General features: G+C 41.4%; 1 protein-coding gene across 7 annotated transcripts in view; it reads right to left on the reverse strand.

Annotated features, from left to right (window-relative positions):
• Positions 1 to 20,561, reverse strand: part of usp3 (ubiquitin specific peptidase 3) — a 156,862-nt gene that overhangs the window by 60,929 nt on the left and 75,372 nt on the right. For all 7 annotated transcript variants that reach the window (XM_048520650.1, XM_048520644.2, XM_048520646.2 and 4 more), the window contains exon 5: positions 301 to 382. In XM_048520650.1, the coding sequence (XP_048376607.1) occupies positions 301 to 382 (82 nt within the window). The remainder of the gene's footprint in view (positions 1 to 300; positions 383 to 20,561) is intronic.

The following is a 20,561-nucleotide window of genomic DNA, read 5'->3' on the forward strand; positions in this document are numbered from 1 at the left end:
GGGCACTTCCTCATGTACTCTAGGATGTAGATGATTGAGCCCTGGGTATTTATTGGCCATTCATCTCATCAATTTCTGCAATACCATTTCCCTACTAATACCGATATCCTAATTCCTTCTGCTCACAAGACATTGTGTTTCAAATTTTTGGGAAGTTAGTTGAGTCGTTCTTGAAGGCAGAACAAAAATATGTAATTAATTGGTTCACCACACATGGAAGATAATTGATGCTAGAGTAAATGCTGTTGAATGAATGTTTTCATGAATAAAGTGCCTAGTAATTATTACAATCATACTTACATTGATCTTCAAATATTTGTTGTTCACAGATGAACTTTCCATCAACTTTCTTTTACGGTGTCTGTCTGCTGAAAATGCTGAACTGTATGATGAAAAGGACATATTAGAGTGCACCTCACTTTTCACTGGATGCTGTGGAATGCAGCATGTTTATATCAGCCTTCTATTAAGTGGTATTTTCTACTCAACGCTTCATTGCAGAACTCATTTATCCAAATGCTTAAAATGCTGTTGAGTCACATTGCACAATTAAGACAAAATCCCACATAAACATTGAAAGCAATTACATGTGAATCAATGATGCTAGCTAACACAGCCTACAAAACAAGAAAACAAATGATGTGTGTTGCAAACTTAAGAGTGTAAAGACCATAAGTAGTAGAAACAGGAGTAGCATGGTTCAGCCCCCTTGAGCCTGCTCCCCATTCAATAGGATCATGATGAATCAATACTCCTCATGTCCACTTTCTTGCCCTTTCCTCGTAACCTTTGATACCTCATTTAGAGAGACAGGCTTTGATCAGGGATAGCCAGTCTAACTTTGTCAAAGGTGGCCATGCCCAACAAATCTGGTAAACATTTTGAGGTGATAACTAAGTGTTTGGATGAAGTTAGGGCTGTTGATGTAGTTTACAATGGATTTCAGCAAGATCCCTGACAAGATCCTACATAGGGGATCTATGATAAAGGTGGTAATGGAATCCAGGATAATTTAACAGGTTATATTCAAAACTGGCTTAATGGCAGGTAGTGGTGGTAGAAGGCATCACTGGGCAAGAGTTATAGCTGGGGGAAAGGCAATTATGATGAGATTAGGCAAGATTTAGGGAGCATAGGATGGGGAAGGAAACTGCAGGGGATGGGCACATTAGAAATGTGGATCTTATTCAAGGAAAAGCTCCTGTGTGTCCTAGATAAGTATGTAACTGTCAGGCAGGGAGGAAGCTGTAGAACGCGGGAGCCGTGCTTTACGAAGGAGGTGGAATCTCTGGTCAAGAGGAAGAAGGTGGCTTATGTTAGGATGAGGTGTGAAGGCTCAGTTAAGGCACTTGAGGGCTACGAGGTAGCCAGGAAAGACCTAAAGAGAGAGCTCAGAAGAGCCAGGAGGAGACATGAGAGGTTGTTGGCGGACAGGATCAGGGTAAACCCTAAGGCTTTCTACAGGTATTTAAGGAATAAAAGAATGACGAAAGTAAGATTAGGCCCAATCAAGGATAGTAGTGGTAAGTTGTGTGTGGAGTCAGATGAGATAGGGAAAGCACTAAATGAATATTTTTCAACAGTATTCACACTCTGGAAAGTGACAATGTGGTCAAGGAGAATACTGAGATACAGGCTACTAGACTAGGTGGGATTGAGGTTCACAAGAGGTATTAGAAATCCTACAGAGGGTGAAGATAGATAAGTCCCCTGGGCCAGATGGGATTTATCCTAGGATCCTCTGGGAAGCCAGGGCGGAGATTGCTGAGCCTTTGGCATTGATCTTTAACTCATCATTATCTACAGGAATAGTGCCAGATGACTGGAGGACAGCAAATGTGGTTCCCCTGTTCAAGATGGGGAGTAGAGACAACCCTGGGAATTATAGACCAGTGAGCCTTACCTCAGTTGTTGGTAAAGTGTTGGAAAAGGTTATAAGGGATAGGATTTATAATCATCTAGAAAAGAATAAATTGATTAGGCATAGTCAGCACGGTTTTGTGAAAGGAAGATCGTGCCTCACAAACCTTATTGAGTTCTTTGAGAAGGTGACCAAACAGGTAGATGAGAGTAAACCGGTTGATGTGGTGTATATGGATTTCAGCAAGGCGTTCGATAAGGTTCCCCACAGTAGGCTATTGTACAAAATGAGGAGGAATGGAATTGTGGGAGATATAGCAGTTTGGATCGGAAATTGGCTTGCTGAAAGAAGGCAGGGGTGGTAGTTGATGGGAAATGTTCATCCTGGAGACCAGTTACTAGTGGTGTACTTCAAGGTTCGGTATTGGGTCCACTGCTGTTTGTCATTTTTATAAATGACCTGGGTGAGGGCGTAGAAGGATGGGTTAGTAAATTTGCAGACGACACTAAGGTTGGTGGAGTTGTGGATAGTGATGAAGGATGCTGTAGGTTGCAGAGAGACATAGATAAGCTGCAGAGCTGGGCTGAGAGGTGGCAAATGGATTTTAATGCAGCCAAGTGTGAGGCGATGCACTTTGGTATGAGTAATCACCAGGCAAAGTACAGGGCTAATGGTACGATTCTTAGTAGTGTAGATGAGCAGTGAAATCTCGGTGTCCATGTACACAGATCATTGAAAGTTGCCACCCAGGTTTACAGGGCTGTTAAGAGGGCATACAGCGTTTTAGCTTTTATTAATACAGGGATCGAGATGGCGAGCACGAGGCATAGCTTTAAATTGAGGGGTGAAAGATAGATATAGAACAGATGTCAGAGGTAGTTTCTTTACTCAGAGCGTAGTAAGGGAATGGAACGCTTTGCCTGCAAAGGTAGTAGATTCGCCAACTTTAGGTACATTTAAGTCGACATTGGATAAGCATTTGGACGTACGTGGAATAGTGTAGTTTAGATGGGCTTCAGATCGGTATGACAGGTCGGCACAACATCGAAGGCCGAAGGGCCTGTACTGTGCTGTAATGTTCTATGTAAGGCGATTTGACAGACTGGAAGCCGCTGTGCAGCAGCATTACCAAAGGAATCGGTGCCAAGTTCCTTATTCAAAGATTCATAAATACTGTCAATGAGTATGTGTGTGCACCTAATTTTGTGGATGACACAAAGATTTGCCAGGTGGTTGACAATGAGAAGGAAGGTCTTACAGCAGAGGATAACATAAATAGATTGATCAGATGGGCATATCAGTGGCAGATAGAATTTAATTCTGATAAATGAGAGGTGATGCACTTGTGAGGAAGGAATACTCAGTGAATGGCAGGACACTAGGAACCTCAGAGGAACACAGAGATCTTGGAGTGCTTATCCACAGATCCCTGAAGGTACCAGGACAGGTTAATACGGTAGATTAAGAAGGCGGCATATGAGATGATTGCCTTTATCAATCATGGCACAGATAAGAACAGTGAGGTCATACTGGAGTTGAGCAGAACTTTGGTTAGGTGACAGCTGGAGTAGTGCCGACAGTTCTGGTCACCAGACCACAGGAAAGATGCGACTGCACTGGAGGGGGTGCAAATGAGATTCACCAGGATGTTGCCTGGTATTGAGCATTTCAGCTATGAATAGAGGGTGGATAAGTTCAGGTTATGAGTCTAGGTTATTTTCTTTGGAATAGAGAAGGTTGTCACAGGAGCTGATAGGGGTATATAAGATAATGACAGATATGGACAGGGTGAATAGAAAGCACTTGCCCCCTGCTCCCAAGTCAAAGGGTCAATACAATGGAGGCATAACTTTAACGTTTAAAGACATATTTAGTTAAATAACTTCAAGGAAGTTTAGAGGCGATCAGCAGAAAAACTCCCACCCATTGGGTGATGGAGGTCGAAATGCCTTGGAGAGTAATTGAGGAGAGAAACTTCACAATCTTTAAAAACTATTTGATGAGCACTTGAAGTGTCAAAAGATGCAAGAAACTGATCAAGAATCTTTTGTCCGAAATATACAGTGACTCTGCCCTACAGTTTTCTGTAGCAAGCAATTCCAAAGACACTCAATCTTCAGAGAAGAGAATCCAAGTAAACCTTCTCTGAACTGCCTCAAATGAGATATTTTTCATTATCTTAGTGAACTCAACAATAGTCAGCAACTTGAAACTTTGCTTCTTTGCACAATGGCTGCCTAACCTGCTGAGTATTTCCACCATTTTATATTATTTCCAATTGAGATTTCCAGCATCTGCAGAATTCTGATTTCATTTCCATATTTGCAAGAATTGATCACTTTAATTACAGACAAATCCCAGTCCCATGGATATGGTATCAGTGCAGAAGTTTGCAATCATAACATAGGTTCACAGAGGCAGTTTCCATAAGGACAGACTGTATGATTTTAATTCGGAGGTGACATGCGTTTGCACATACTCAGTAAATCATTCCCTGGCCTTCAAACTCTCCTTCATCTGAGGACTATATTTGTTTTTTTTTCCCTGGAGTCCCTACCATAGGAAATCAGTATTTAGTTTGCCTTTGTTGTACTCTAAACACAGGCCATATCACAATATTTCTATCCATTATAGCTAGCATTTAAATTTTCCTATGAACAGGGAATATGTTACTGGCAAGGCAAGCATTATCCCATCCCATAAGTAAATTTTGAACAATGAACAGTGGTTGAAGTGGAGATCCCGAGTTAGGGATCACAACTGATATTTACTTTAACACTTCTCAGGAGATAAATAAAAATGAACACTGTGCTGAGGAAATATTAGATGGATGATAAAAAGCCTCAACAGAAAGCTAGGATTTAAAGGTGTACCCAAAAGGAGTAAGTTTGGGACTCGAGGTCCTTGACATTCACTGATCATTCATTGATCATTCTCGTGCTATGTAGGTGGTGAAAAAGCTTGGGATTCAAAATTAACAAAGTGGTTAAATTCCAGCTTAAGGCCCAAAAACGTTGACTAAAAGCCTGTATTTCTTGCAACACTACAAGGCTTGTCCCTACTGAAGATACCTAACATGAGCTTTTAAAAAAACAGGAACATACTCACGCGTGATGCAGAATTTTCAAGGTTGTTAATGCTGTGCTCATGCATATAATTAAGTAACCACTCCCTATTCTTGATGGAGCTATATAAAACTAATCAGATTCATAGTTTCACTTTTTTAAAGAAAAACTGGACTTCCAATGAGCTTTGTATATGCTGCTGGACTGAATTCCATTCAAACAGATTAATCCATTTTACAGTCAATTGCAAGATACTGGCAATTATTCATAGGACTCAAATCATTCTTGCTTTAGTAAAAATATTAAAGGAGGTTCAACTCCACTCAAGCCTTTGAATATAAAACAGAAGCCGGGACTCAAATACTGAACTTTAGGAATGTTGCATTATAGAAGGTGACATATTTTAGAATTGATATTGAACTGGTTGTTCAAGTGCATACAAATGGTGCCAAGAAGAGCTTGACATTTTCTTAGTTAAATGAAAAATAATCGCTAGAATATCATCACACCATTCACCCATTTAGTCCTGACGAGACAAAAATTGGCTCCCACAGTTAACCATATAACAGAGAATTAAATGGTTCTTAAATCCCAATCTTTAAGTCAGAAGTCATGGAGATGCCGGTGTTGGGCTGGGGGGAGACAAGGTCAGAAGTCAGAAGACACCAGGTTACTGTCCAACACCTGACAAAGGAGCAAAGCTCCAAAAGCTTATGATTTCAAATAAACATATTGGACTATATTCTGGTGTCATCTGACTTTAAAGCAGAAAGCCTGATTAAAGTTCTACTTGCTCTCGAGGTGAGTCATAACATTTCAGAATATGTTGATTAAAAATACTTATATCAGTGACATCCCTTTAAGAATAATATTGATGGTGAAATGCTTTGGGGCAGCTTGTGGATGTGATCAATATCATTACTCGTAATTGTTTTCAAGGCTAAATTTTGAGTGGCAGAGAAATTAAAACTGAATGCCTGCAAAATTGAGTATTACCCATTAGTAAACCAAACACACTGTGGTCATTTTGCCACCAAGGAACATTGAACAACAGTTACAAGTCATGAAGTGAGGTGGAGAGGATAAGTTGCTCCAAGCATGCAACATTGACAGACCCCCAAAACAGTGTGCAGCAAATGGTATGGAAATCACTACCTGGAAATACACTGGCTGATCCACCAGATAGGAATGGAATCAAAAGGGCACTCTCAGAAAGCTGAATAATTGGCAACAATATAACTGCTTAAAAGCAGTTCAGAGAATCTTCACACAACTTATTCCTGGGAATGAAAAGGTCATCCTCTGAAAAATGGTTGAATAGGTTAGGTATATACCATTGAAGTTTCTAAAAATGAGATTTTACCTTATTGAAACATTCAAGATCATGAGGTGTTTCCAGAGTTTGTGGGGGGGGGGGGGGGGGGGTTCTAAAGTTAACAATTTAAAAGAATAATGTCGCCTCCTAACTTCACCTGACAAAGGATTTCAAATAAACCTTTTGGACTATAATCTGGTGTCATGTGACATCTGGCTTTTTCCTTTTTAAACAATAGAGATGACAAGAATCCTTTTCTGCCAGCGGGTTAACAACACTGTCTTAGACAGGTTTTTGATCAAAGGATTTGAGGGCTGTGGGTTCCAAACAGGATGTGGAAAAAAAAAAGCCACCACCCGATCAGCCATGATGTTATTGGATGGTGAAGCAGCCTTCTCATGTTCCTAAGCTCTATTCTGCTGCGTTCCTAAAGATGCAGGGAGGAAAAAAAATTTATAGTCATGACAATTCTCTCTCTGACTAGTGAGCAGCCATATAGTCCAGTCAGGCAATGGCAACTTTACCTTACAAGAAAGTTGAGAAATGTAAAAAGGAATAATTCAGTCACAAACAAATGTCATTTATGACTTAGGCTCAAGGAATGCATTCATATGGCTGGAAGTCAGAATGGAGGTCTTGAATGATAAACGCAGTTGAACTTGGGAGGTGTTGGGGGTCAACAAGCAAGATGTTTTTCAAATGGATTTTCGGTGACAGAATGACAATGCAGTTTTGAATGGCAGTGTGACTGGCACTGAGGCAAGGGAACCTTTCATAATGCCAATTGCAACACAGTATCAAGGCAACTTCAGAGGATTAAGCAATGAGAAATGGGGTTTCCAAAAGGCTGATATATAGTGAAAAAACAGCAAAGTACAACAGGGTTAGTAGGGTTTGAGTTACTAGGAGTGTTTCTCTGTGGATATGGTACAGGGCTACTGCCACAGCATCGGGTCCCAGGTTTGACTCCACCCTTCGGTGGCTGTGTGTGGAGTCTGCACATTCTCTCAGCGTCTGCATAATTTCCATCAGGCCCTCCGAGTTCCTACCACTGTACAAAGATTTGCAGGTAAGGTGGATTGACTGTGCTAAATTGCCCTGTGGTGTCTAAGGATGTGCAGGCTTGGTAAATTAGCCACGGCAAATGGGGGTTACAGGGATACAGCGGGGGGGGGGGGGGGCGGGGGGGGGGTGTTGGATATGGGTGAGCGCTCTTCAGAGGGTCAATGCAGACTTGACAGGCTGAATAGAGAAGGGTCTAGGCCCGAAACGTCAGCTTTTGTGCTCCTGAGATGCTGCTTGGCCTGCTGTGTTCATCCAGTTCCACACTTTGTTATCTAGGCTGAATACAATTTCTACTACAGAAAGAGGCTAAAGATTGTATGATTCTACGTCTGGTAAAGGAGGAGGCAACAGCTGTATGGTCATCTGAGACAAAGAAATCTACAAGCTTCTCATTTTCGATTACGAAACTAGGATTGAGGAGGTGAGAAAAGAATGGAGCTAAAACGTCATTCTTGAGCTCCTGAATTATTTTGGAATATTAAACCCTTTTTAGGAGAATGATGTAAAGCTAAATCCAGCAAACGAACATTGTCATAGGCATAGACATTTAGGATTACATTTTCCTAATCCACGTAGTGAAGAGGGCGCGAAGAGTACCACAATGAAGGCAAAAAGTTCGTATTGCTGGGAATAAGTGGATTTATCTGGCAAGAAAACTGCTCAGTAGGTCAATAGTATTCTGGTGACTTTTGTCTTAGGTGCTTAGGGAAACAAGCAAGCAACAGCAATAGCTTCTACAGTCCCATGAAAAGGGAAAGCAGAAAGTAGTCTGATCACAGTCCTCCAGGACATGATGACCTCCAAGTCAAAGGTTTCAGTCAGCAAAGATGAGACTGAACAGCTGTGAATATGGATCAGTTATCATTTCCAACACAAGAGATTGAATTGTTACTATAAGAGGCCTCCCTTTAAAAAAAAACAGGCAACTGCTGGTGCATTGGGTGTGTAAATATGTTGTGTAATTAATTTGTACAAGTATCAGCAAATCAGTGGGAGTAAGTAACTGGCTGCATGCCTGGAACATGGTGCTTGTCTGGGTTGAATTTCTCTGACTAGGTCAAATTATCAAACTAAAGCGCTAACTCATTATGATAAAAAAAGTTTCCCTTGCTAGTGCTTAGTTATGATGTTTTCGTTCTCTGCTATCAAAAACGATGTGTTCATTTTGTTATAGGCATGAAATGCATTAAGGCAGGGAGGGCAGTGTTCAACTTCCTGTGCACCATAGAATGAGATCTCAAAACATTCATATTACAAAGCAGTGAGTTATGCAGAGCAGGTTTTATAAAAGGTTTGAATAAGATAGGATTCACGTACTCTTTCAAGGATTCAAATAAAACTGCAGTCAAGCAAAGAATGGATTTATGATGATTAATTCAGCGATGATTGTGTGGTTAAGATAACACTGGGTAAGTTCATCCAAATGTCACAAAACTGAGCACGTCCTGTTGCCAGAAAGTTTCTGAAGAATTTCTTTTGCAACAGTAGCAAGATGAGAAAAGCTTCTGAAGCCAGGAAACAGTATTTTAACAATAGTAATACAGATATCAGCACTTTCCTTTGACGATGCACATGGCACAGCAGCAGATTTGATAGAATAAAGTGATGGATCTGAAATGTATGTCCTTTTTATTTATCTGAAATCCAATTAATTTGATCATTTCAATTTTGAAAATTGAAGTTAAGTTGAGGAAAGCTATTAATACTGAAAACTAAATAGAAAATTTGTTATATGTGTAATTTTAGGGAAAAATGATGATGCATTTGTGGAAAGAAATAGAGTAAGCATTTGAGGTGCTGTAGGGTAACTGAGCTAACATATCAGTTTTTTTAAGAAAGTTATTTTTGCAGATGTTATCGAAATATGAGTGGTTCCAGCAGTGTTGAAGAGGTTCAGTTTCTACAGTGCTCATTAAGGGGCGGTCTCCCTGGTCTTCTCCAAAACTTTAGGTGATTTTGTTTTACATTCACACAAAGAAGTTTAAATATATCATGCAAAAGTTTTTTTCAAAAAGTATTGGGGTGGGGGGATGAAGCTCATTTGAATAACTTTTTTTACACCACAACAAAACATAAGTTTACATGTATAATAAAGTAAGAATCTTACTTTATTTTCCAAATACGGACAAAAGTGCTCAACTCCAAAGATAAAGCAAGACATGAATGCAGCATTTGACAGTGTATGACATCAAGGACCACTCTCAAAACTGGAAATCAACTTGATCCCAGAACACCACTAAGAATTTCTCTGAGTAGTGTCCAAGTCCAATCATGTTCAGCTACTTCATTGATAAACTTTCTATCGTAAAACAGTCAGAAGTGGAAATGTTCACTGACGATCACATGATATTTGGCACCATTTGTAACTCTAAACATCGAACCCACTCGTGATTGTGGAGCAACATCCAGTCATAAAGCTTTAATTCCAGTCTTGGACTGATGAGGTCAGTTACATTCATGCCACACAAATGTCAGGCATTGACCATGACAAACAAGAGCCCCTGACGTGGCATTACCATTGCTGAATCTCCTACTAACAACACCACTGAGGATTACCATCGACCAGGAAGTGAATTATAGTAACCAAGTAAACATGATGGCTACAAAAGCAGGTCAGAGGTGAGTAATTCACTGTCTGATTCCTCAGTGCTCAACTATTAGCTACAAGGCACAAGTCAGGAGTGTGAATGGAATACACTCCCTTTGCCTAGATGTCTGCAGCTCCAAGAAAACAGGAAACTTTACACCACGCAGTCTGCTTGATTGGCACTCATTCAGTCCACCATCTTCCATATTTACTCACTGCATCACCAATGCACCACTCCAATCTAGGCAACATCCTGGCAAAGCTCTTTTGCATCCTCTCCAAAGCCTGCGTATCTTTCCGACAATGTGGTATCTAGAACTGCACATAAACTCCAAACGTGGCCTAAAGTTTTAAACAGTTGCAACATGACTTGCCAACCTCATACTCAACACCTTGACCAATGAAGACAAGCATGCTATTGCCCTATTTTACTACCTCATCCACTTGTGTTGTTACTTTCAGGAAGTAATCGACTTGCACCCCAAGGATCCTCTGTTAATCAATTTTCCTAAGGTTCTTTCCATTTAGTAGTAAGGGAATGGAACGCTTTGCCTGCAACGGTAGTAGATTCGCCAACTTTAGGTACATTTAAGTCATCATTGGATAAGCATACGGACGTACATGGAATAGTGTAGGTTAGATGGACTTGAGATCGGTATGACAGGTCGGCACAACATAAAGGGCCGAAGGGCCTGTACTGTGCTGTAATGTTCTACGTTCTATTTACTGTACACTTTCCTCTTGCATTTGACCTCCAAAAATGCAACAGCTCACACCTGTCGAGATTATACTTCATCTTCCATTTCTCTGCCCAACTTTCTATATCCTGTTGTATCTGTTGTTAATTCTTAACTGTTCACAACCCCAATTTTCATCTTGTCTGCAAATCTACTGATCAGATCACTTACATTAAATTAACTTATGTATGTTAGAAGCAACAGGGGTCCCACCACTGGTGGTTGCAGAACACCACTGGGTTACAGATCTTGTGTTATTAAAATACCCTCCACAATTACAGACTGGAAAGTGTGCAAAGATGATTTACGAGGATGTTGCTGGGACTAGCCCTGAGTTATAGGGGGAAGTTGGGCAGGATAGGAGTTTATTCCTCGGAACATAGGAGAATGAGGGATGACCTTACTGGGGTGTGTAAAATCATGAGTGGCATGGATAGGATGAATGCATATGGTCTTTTTCTCAGGGATGTGGGATCAAAAAATAGAGGACATAAGTTTAAGGTGAGAGAGGAAAGATTTAAGAAGGGCCTGAAGGAGAACTTCTTCACGCAGGGAGTGGCACGTATATGGAATGGGCTTCCAGAAAAAAAAAGTGATTGAGGCAGGTACAATAGCAATATTTAAAAACATTTGGATGGGTATATGGATGGAAAGAGTTAAAAAGGGATACGGACCAAATGCGGGCAATTGGAACTAGCTCAGTGGGTACTATGGTCAGCATGGACCGGTTTGGGCCAAAGGGGCTGTTTCCACATTGTATTACTCTATGACTAAGCCGATTTAGTATCCAAATTGCCAACTCACTGGGGAACCATTGTGATTCATCTAGATTGGCCTACCATGATGAATCTTGTCATACAATTTAGTAAACTCCATTTTGAAAATATCAACTGCCATACTCACTATCATCTGCGTCACTTTCTCAAATTAAAATCTGGGAGGTAAGACCTCCTCCCCATACCAGCTATGCTGATAACTCTTAATAAGTCCTTTCTTTTCTAAAATCTGTCCCTAAAAACTTCTCCAATAATTTCCCTACCACTGTTGCGAATCTTTTCTAACAATTTCCCTAACTTTTGACTTCTTCGTTAATTAAGAGTAACCTTAGATTCTTAGTAGTGTAGATGGGCAGAGAGATCTTGGTGTCCATGTACACAGATCCTTGAAAGTTGCGACCCAGGTTGACAGGGCTGTTAAGAAGGCATACAGTGTTTTAACTTTTATTAATAGAGGGATTGAGTTCTGGAACCATGAGGTTATGCCGCAGCTGTACAAAATTCTGGTGCGGCCACACGGAGTATTGCGTACAGTTCTGGTGACCGCATTATGAGGAGGATGTGGAAGCTTTGGAAAGGGTGCAGAGGAGATTTACTAGGATGTTGCCTGGTATGGAGGGAAGGTCTTCCGAGGAAAGGCTGAGGGACTTGAGGCTGTTTTCATTAGAGAGGTGGTTGAGAGGTGACTTAATTGAAACATATAAAATAATCAGAGGGTTAGATAGGGTGGATAGGGACAGCCTTTTTCCTAGGATGGTGATGGTGAGGACAAGGGGGCATAGCTTTAAATTGAGGGGTGAGAGATATAGGACAGATGTCAGAGGTAGTTTCTTTACTCAGAGTAGTAGTAAGGGAATGGAACACTTTGCCTGCAACGGTAGTACGTTCGCCAACTTTAGGTACATTTAATAGTCATTGGACAAGCATATGGACGTACATGGAATAGTGTAGGTTAGATGGGCTTCAGATCGGTATGACAGGTCGGCACAATATTGAGGACCGAAGGGCCTGTACTGTGCTGTAATGTTCTATTTTCTCTGCCTTAAAGTATTTCATGGAACTGTCTCTCCCACTATCCAAGGAAAAATGCTCCACAGACTCTCAACCCTCAGATAAAAATTCTCATCTCTGCATGAAGTAAGAGGCCTAAGTTTTAAGCAGTTTTCCTTGTTCTAGTGTCTCCCATATATTAAAGAAAATTGTTTCAGCACCCACTCCATCACAAGTACCCTCTGGATAGGTTTCAGTAAATTACCTTTTCATTTATCGAAATGCCAACTGATTCAGTAAAAACAGAGTTCTGAAGAACGGTCACTTGACCTGAAATGTTAACTCCAATTTCTCTTCACAGATGCTGCCAGACCTGCTGAGCTTTCTAGCAATTTGCTTGTTTCTCCAATTAATTCAGACCTTTCCCCATAAGATAATCCCCTCATTACAGGAATTATTGAGGGAGGCTTCTCTGCACTGCTTTGAGTACAAATATTCTCTTTTCTTTAATAAGGAGGCCAAAACTGTACACACAAATGCCATACACAACTGCAGCAAAACAGTTCTTCTTTTGTATTCCATTGACTGAGCAATAAATGACAACATTCCATTTGCTAACATTCATTTTCAGTACCTGCATACTAATTTTGCGCAATTCATGGACATCTGTGTTCTGCAATCTCTCCCATTTAGATACTTTAATTCTATTCCATTTTCCCTGCCAAGTGGGCAAGTTCACAGTTTCCCACAACATATTCCACTTGCTGAATTTTTGCCCACTCGCAACCAATTTGGAGGGTCAGTGCAGTAAAAAAGAAACAAAAATCGTGGACGCTGGAGATCTGAAACAAAATTGCTGGCAGAACTCAGCAAGTCTGACAGTATCTGTATAGACAGCCATGTCTCACGTCAGAGAAGTTTTGAAAGTGGTGTTCTCCCGCAATCAGTATTGGGAATGTTGCTTTGTCTGATTTATAAACAATTTGGAGAAGGGTACTGAGGAAAAAAACACTTTAAATTTGCAGATGATACCAAACTAGGGGGAAAATAGTAAATTGTGAGGATGCTGCTTAGTGAGTTCAGAGGGATATTGGCGAGTTGGCCAAATGGGCAAGACACCTGGCAAAGAACTTTGAATCAGAGAAACGTGGCGTAACACATTTTGGTCGAAGAAACATGGAGCAGCAATTCAGGCTGAATGATATGATTTTGAGGGGTGTGCAGGAGCAGAGCGACCTGGCGTTCGTATGCACGATTCTCTGAAGGTAGCAAGGCAAGTTGAAATAGTTAAAGTTTATAGGATCCTTGGGATTATAAATAGAGGCATAGAGTATAAAAGAAAAGCAAGGAAGTGGTGCTACACCTCTATAAACCATTGTTCACACCACATTTGGAGTACTGTGTTCAGTTCTGGGAACCTTATTTAAGGAAGGATGTTAAAACCCTGGAGTGATTGCAAAGCAGAGTTACTGGAATGATACCAAAAACAGGGGATTTCAGATACAAGGAAAAATGAGAAATTGGGCTTATTTTCCTTAGAACAGAGAAGGTTGAGAGATGATTTTACTGAGGGGTTCAAAACTATGATCAATTTTGACAAGGTAATGGAGGATATTCTGTTTCTACCTGTTGGTATATCAGTAAGTAGGGGTCACAATTTGAAGATTGCAAGCAAGACAGCCAGGAGTTCTGAGAGGTGGCTGAGGAAATAGTGGAGGCTTTGGTGGTGATCTTTCAAAAGTCACTGGAGTCAGGAAAAGTCCCAGATGATTGGAAAATTGGTGTTTTAACTCCCTTGTTTAAGAAAGGATCAAGGCAAAAGATGGAAAATTACAGGCCGATTAGCCTAACCTCGGTAGTTGGTAAAATTCTAGAATCCATTGTCAAGGATGAGATTTCTAAATTCCTAGAATTGCAGGGTCGGATTAGAACAAGTCAGCATAGATTTAGTAAGTGGAGGTCGTGCCTGACAAACCTGTTAGAATTCTTTGAAGAGGTAACAAGTATGTTAGACCAGGGAAACCCAGTAGATGTTATCTAGACTTCCAAAGGCCTTTGATACAGTGCCTCAAGGGAGGCTGCTGAGCAAGGTGAGGGCCCATGGCGTTCAAGGTGAGCTACTCACTTGGATTGAGGATTGACTGTCTGACAGAAGGCAGAGAGTTGGGATAAAAGGCTCTTTTTCGGAATGGCAACCAGTGACGAGTGGTGTTCCGCAGGGTTCAGTTTTGGGGCTGCAGCTGTTCACCTTATATATTAATGATCTGGATGAAGGGACTGGGGGCATTCTGGCGAAGTGTGACGATGATACAAAGATAGGTGGACACGCAGGTAGTACTGAGGAGGTGGGGAAGCTGCAGAAAGATTTAGACAGTTTAGGAGAGTGGTCCAGGAAAAGGCTGATGAAAATCAATGTGAGTAAATGTGAGGTCTTGCACTTTGGAAAAAAGAATACAGGCATGGACTATTTTCTAAATGGTGAGAAAATTCACAAAGCAGAAGTGCAAAGGGATCTGGGAGTGTTGGTCCAGGATTCTCTAAAAGGTTAACTTGCAGGTAGAGTCCGTCATTAAGAAAGCAAATGTAATGTTGTCGTTTATCTCAAGAGGGTTGGAATATAAAAGCAGTGATGTGCTTCTGAGGCTTTATAAAGCTCTAGTAGGCCCTATTAGAATACTGTGTCCAATTTTGGGCCCCACACCTCAGGAAGGACATACTGGAGCTGGAGCGTGTCCAGTGGAGATTCACACAGATGATCCCTGGAATGGTAGGTTTAACATATGAACGGCTAAGGATCCTGGGATTGTACTCATTAGAGTTTAGGAGGTTGAGGGGAGATCTAATAGAAACTTACAAGATAATGTATGGTTTAGAAGGGGTGGACGCTAGGAAGTTGTTTCCGTTAGGCAGGGAGACTAGGGCCCGTGGGCACAGCCTTAAAATTAGAGGGGGTAAATTTAGCACTGAAATGAGATGACATTTCTTCAGACAGAGAGTGGTGGGCTTGCGGAATTCATTGCCACGGAGTGCAGTGGAGGCCGGGACGTTGGATGCCTTCAAGGCAGAGATTGACAAATTCTTGATCTCAGAAGGAATCAAGGGCTACGGGGAGAGTGCAGGGAAGTAGAGTTAAAATGCCCATCAGCCATGATTTAAAGGGCAGAGTGATGGGCTGAATGGCCTTACTTCCACTCCTATGTCTTATGGTCTTATGGAGTGAGATGAGGTGAAATCTCTTTACTCAGAAGTTGCTGGAAAAGCTCAGGAGATCTGGCAGCGTCTGTGAGGAAAATAAATCAGACTTAATATTTCAGGTCCAGTGACCCTTCCTTTTTATCTTCATTGATGCTGCCAAACCTAGAGTTTTTCCAGTAGCTTCTGTTTTTGTTCCTGATTTAAGGCATCCACAGTTCTATCGGTTTCGCCTTACTCAGAGTTTTAAGGTTTTGAAATGCATTGCCTAATACTGTGGAGACAGATTACATAGGAAGTTTAAAAAAAGAGCTGGATATATATTTGCAAGCAATGAATTGAGGGGGTTGGAAAACACTAGCTAAATAGCTCTTTTGAGAGCTAGTACAGATTTAACTGATTAAATGGACAGCTTCTGTAGTGTAAAATTCAATGATTCTATGGTCTGTTCAAATATTAGTGAGAGCTACGAAGTCATGCATACCAAGGATAATTTGAACTATAAATGTTCCCCATGCTTAGAAATGAATATTAGTTAAATGTACATTCCCTAAAAGTCATAGCGTTCATTAATAGCTGACCTTAAAGGAGTATTGTGGCCTGCAATAAAGAATTCAGTATGGGCAACAGGCTCTATTCTTATTGTATTTTGCCTGTTTTTATGACAGGGTGCAGAGTTTGGAAGCTGTGGGGGCAGCAATGAAAAGTGACATAGCCACATGCAGAACCATGATCTGTGAACAAGTGAAGATCAAAAGTCAGATTTGTACAGCACAGATACAAACCTTTCAGTTTATCTTGTCCATGCCTACCAGATATCCTTAACTAAATTAAAGGACAGCATAGTGGCTCAGTGGTTAGATGCCTCACAGCACCAGGGTCCCAGGTTCAACTCCACCCACCGTCTGTGTGGAGTTTACACATTCTACCTGCGTTTGCGTGGGTTTCCTCTGGGTGATCCAGTTTCGTCCTGTAGTCCAAAGACGGGCAGATTAGGCGCATTAGCAGTGCAAAATTGCCCATAGTTTCCAGGCATAAGCAGACGAGGTAGATTAGCCAAAGGAAATGCTGGGTATAAGGATGAGATGTCTGGATGCATTCTGTTCGGAGGGGTGGCGTGAATCCGATCAGACAAATAACCTGCTTTCACATTTGAAGGCATTCCATGATTCAATGAACCCAGTCCCATTTGCCAGCATTTGGCCCATATTCCTCAACTCTTCCATTCATATACCTATCCAGATGCCTTTTAATTTTTTTTAAATTGTACCAAGCACCACCACTTCCTCTGGCAGCTCATTCCATTACACACACCACCCTCTGCATGAAAAACTTGCTCCTTGGGTCCCTTTTAAAATCGTGCCCCTCTCACTTTAAACCTAGGCTCTCTATTTGTGGATTTCCCCTACCCTGGGAAGAACACTTTGGCAATTCACCCTATCCATGTCCCTTATTTTATAAGCCTCTATTAAGTCATTCCTCAGTCTCCGACACTGGAAAAAAAAATGCCAGTCTATTCAGCCTCTCCCTATAGCTCAAACTCTCCAATCCCGGCAACATCCTGGTATAGCCTTGCAGCATTCTTTCAAATGTCGACATTTTTCCTATAGCAGGGAGATCAGAATTGAATGCAGTATTCCAGGAGTGGCCTAACCAATGTTCTGTACAGCCACAACATGACATTCCAACTGCTATACTCAATGCAATAACCAATAAAGGCAAGTGTACCAAACACATACTTCACTGCCAGTCTACCTGTGACTCCAACTTCAAGGAACTATGAACTTGAAACTCAGTCACATTTTTTGGCAGCAGTCCCCAGCACCCTACCATTAAGTACGTTAGCTCAGGCCTGATATGCCTTTCCAAACTAAAATACTTCACATTTCAGAGAGTCATAGAGTCCTACAGCACAAAGACAGGTCCTTCAGCTCAAACGGTGCATGCCAACCAAAATATTCATCCATGCTAACCCATTTCCCTGCACTGGGCCACCCTCTAAATTAATCTATTTAGATAGAACATCCTTAAAGTAGCCATGCAAGTAGATAGTGTGGTAAAGAAGGCCAATGATGTGCTTACCTTGGGGAATTGGGTACAAATGTTAGGATGTCATGTTGCAGGTTTAAAAGACTTTGGTTAGGCCACATTTAAAGTCATGCATTCAATTCTGGTCACCACATTACAGGAAGGATGCGCAGGTTTCGTAGAGGATGCAGAAGAGGTTTACCAGGATGTTGTTTGGATTGGAGGCTATGTGCTATAAGAGGAGGCTAGGAAATCTTGAGTTATTTTCTCCTGAGCGGCGCAGGTTGAGGGGATACTTGATAGAAGTCTATAAAATTATGAGATGCATAGATAGGGTTGCTGGTCAGAATCTTTTTTCTAGAGTTGAAATGTCTCATACCGGGGGCTTGAATTTAAGGTTGGGAGGAAAGTTCCAATGAGGGACAAGTTCTTTACACGAGAGTGGCAGGAGTCTGGAACATACTGCCAGGGGTTGTGGGCGAGGCAGATACAATAGGGGTATTTAAAGAGTTTTTTGGTAAGCACATGAATATGTAAGGAATACAGAGATATGAACCAATGGCAGGGATTAGTTTCACTTTGTGTCATGTTCGGCACAACATCATGGGCTGAAGGGCCCGTTCCTGTGCTGTACGGTTCTATGTTCTATGTTCTAATATAGCGCAGAACAGGCCCTTCGGCCCTTGATGTTGCGCCGACTAATCTAAGTCCATCCCCCTACACTATTCCGTCATCATCCATATAAAAAAACAAATTGCTGAGCAATCTTGTGTCAGGCAACAACCCTATTTAATTGCAGCAGGAAATAATTGGTGACAATGTATACTTAAAATGTCTCTTTAAATTAAGTTTATGTAATCATAAACTTGATAAACCCTGAGAAGCTTGGAACCATGAAGAATTATCATTGTGTGGACTATGAAATAGAATGCCTACCAAGGGCTAGGATGTCTTGCTGGCTCATTACTTTAGCATTATGAATGGGATTGGAGTTAATGAAAATTCTGTTGCCCAAAAAAAAAAGGTACGTGGTATATAAAATGCAAAGTGCTGGAAACACTCAGGTCTGCAGCATCTATAGAGAGAGAAACAGAGTTGACACATCCAGTCTAATATAATTGTTCAGAAGTGTTTTCGGATCTGCTGTGTTTTATCAGTGCTTTCTGTTTGCCAGCTTCTGCATAATTTGCTTTTACAGACAATTAAATAGTATTTTTGTCACTGGAGTTTAGAGCAGGCTTAGCAGTAAGGGTCATAAATAGGATCATTTCGCAGACAGCTTCACGTTACCTTTTAGTTAGAAGAATCATATTGTTCAATATGCACAAACAGCCTGCAAGACTCTTTAAACTTTCCCATATTTTAATTTTGGATTAGGATTATTCCACGGCACAACATCGTGGGCCGAAGGGCCTGTACTGTGCTGTATTTTTCTATGTTCTATGTTCTATGCTTATCCAAGGACTGTTTAAATGCCCCTAATGTGGCTGAGTTCACTACATTGGCAGGCAGGGCGTTCCACGCCCTTACCACTCCGAGTAAAGAACCTGCCTCTGACATCAGTCTTAAATCTATCACCTCTCAATTTGTAGCTATGCCCCCTCGTACAAGCTGAAGTTGTCATCTTCGGAAAAAGACTCTCACTGTCCACCTTATCTAATCCTCTGATAATCTTATATGTCTCTATTAATTCCCCTTTTAGCCTCCTTCCCTCCAATGAGAACAGACCCAAGTCCCTCAGCCTTTTCTCATAAGACCTTCACTCCAGACCAGGCAACATCCTGGTAAATCTCCTCTGCACCTTTTCCAATGCTTCCACATCCTTCCTGTAATGGGGCGACCAGAGCTGCACACAATACTCCAAATGAGGCCGCACTAGCGTTTTGCACAGTTGCAGCATGACATCACGGCTCTGGAACTCAATCCCTCTACCGATAAAACCTAACACACCGTTAGCCTTCTTAACAGCACTCTCAACCTGGGTGGCAACTTTCAGGGATCTATGTACACGGACACCATGATCCCTCTGCACATCCACACTACCAAGAATCTTTCCATTGACCCGGTATTCTGCCTTCCTATTACTCCTTCCAAAGTGAATCACCTCACATTTATCTGTATTAAACTCCACTTGCCACCTTTCAGCCCAATTCTGCATTTTATCCAAGTCTCCCTGCAACTTGCAACATTCTTCCACACAGTCCACCACTCCACCGACTTTAGTGTCATCTGCAAACTTACTAACCCATCCACCTATGCCTGTGTCCAAGTCATTTATAAAAATGACAAACAGCAGTGGTCCCAAAACAGATCCTTGAGGCACACCACTAGTGACTGGACTCCAGGCTGAATATTTTCCATCAACCACCACTTGTTGCCTTCTTACAGAAAGCCAGTTTCTAACCCAAACTGCTAAATCTCCCTCGATCCCATGCCTCTGTATTTTCTCCAATAGCCTACCATGTGGAACCTTATCAAAGGCTTTACTGAAGTCCATGTACACCACGTCAACTGCCCTTCCCTCATCCACATGCTTGGTCACCTTCTCAAAAAACTCAATGAGGTTTGTGAGACATGACCTGCCCTTGACGAATCCATGCTGACTATCTCCAATCAAATTGTTGCTTGCTAGATGATTATAAATCCTATCTCTTGTAATCCTTTCAAAAATTTTTCCTACAACAGACGTAAGGCTCACAGGTCTATAATTACCTGGGTCATCCCTACTGCCCTTCTTGAAGAAGGGCACAACATTTGCAATCCTCCAGTCCTCTTGTGCTAAACCTGCAGACAATGAGGACTCAAAGATCAAGGCCAAAGGCTCTGCCACCTCCTCCCTAGCTTCCCAGACAATACTCGGAAAAATCCCATCCGGCCCAGGGGATTTATCTATCTTCACACCTTCTAGAATTGATAACACCTCCTTACTAACCTTAATCCTTTCA

The sequence above is a fragment of the Stegostoma tigrinum genome, chromosome 36 (assembly GCF_030684315.1).
Source record: "Stegostoma tigrinum isolate sSteTig4 chromosome 36, sSteTig4.hap1, whole genome shotgun sequence".
Lineage (NCBI taxonomy): Eukaryota > Metazoa > Chordata > Chondrichthyes > Orectolobiformes > Stegostomatidae > Stegostoma > Stegostoma tigrinum.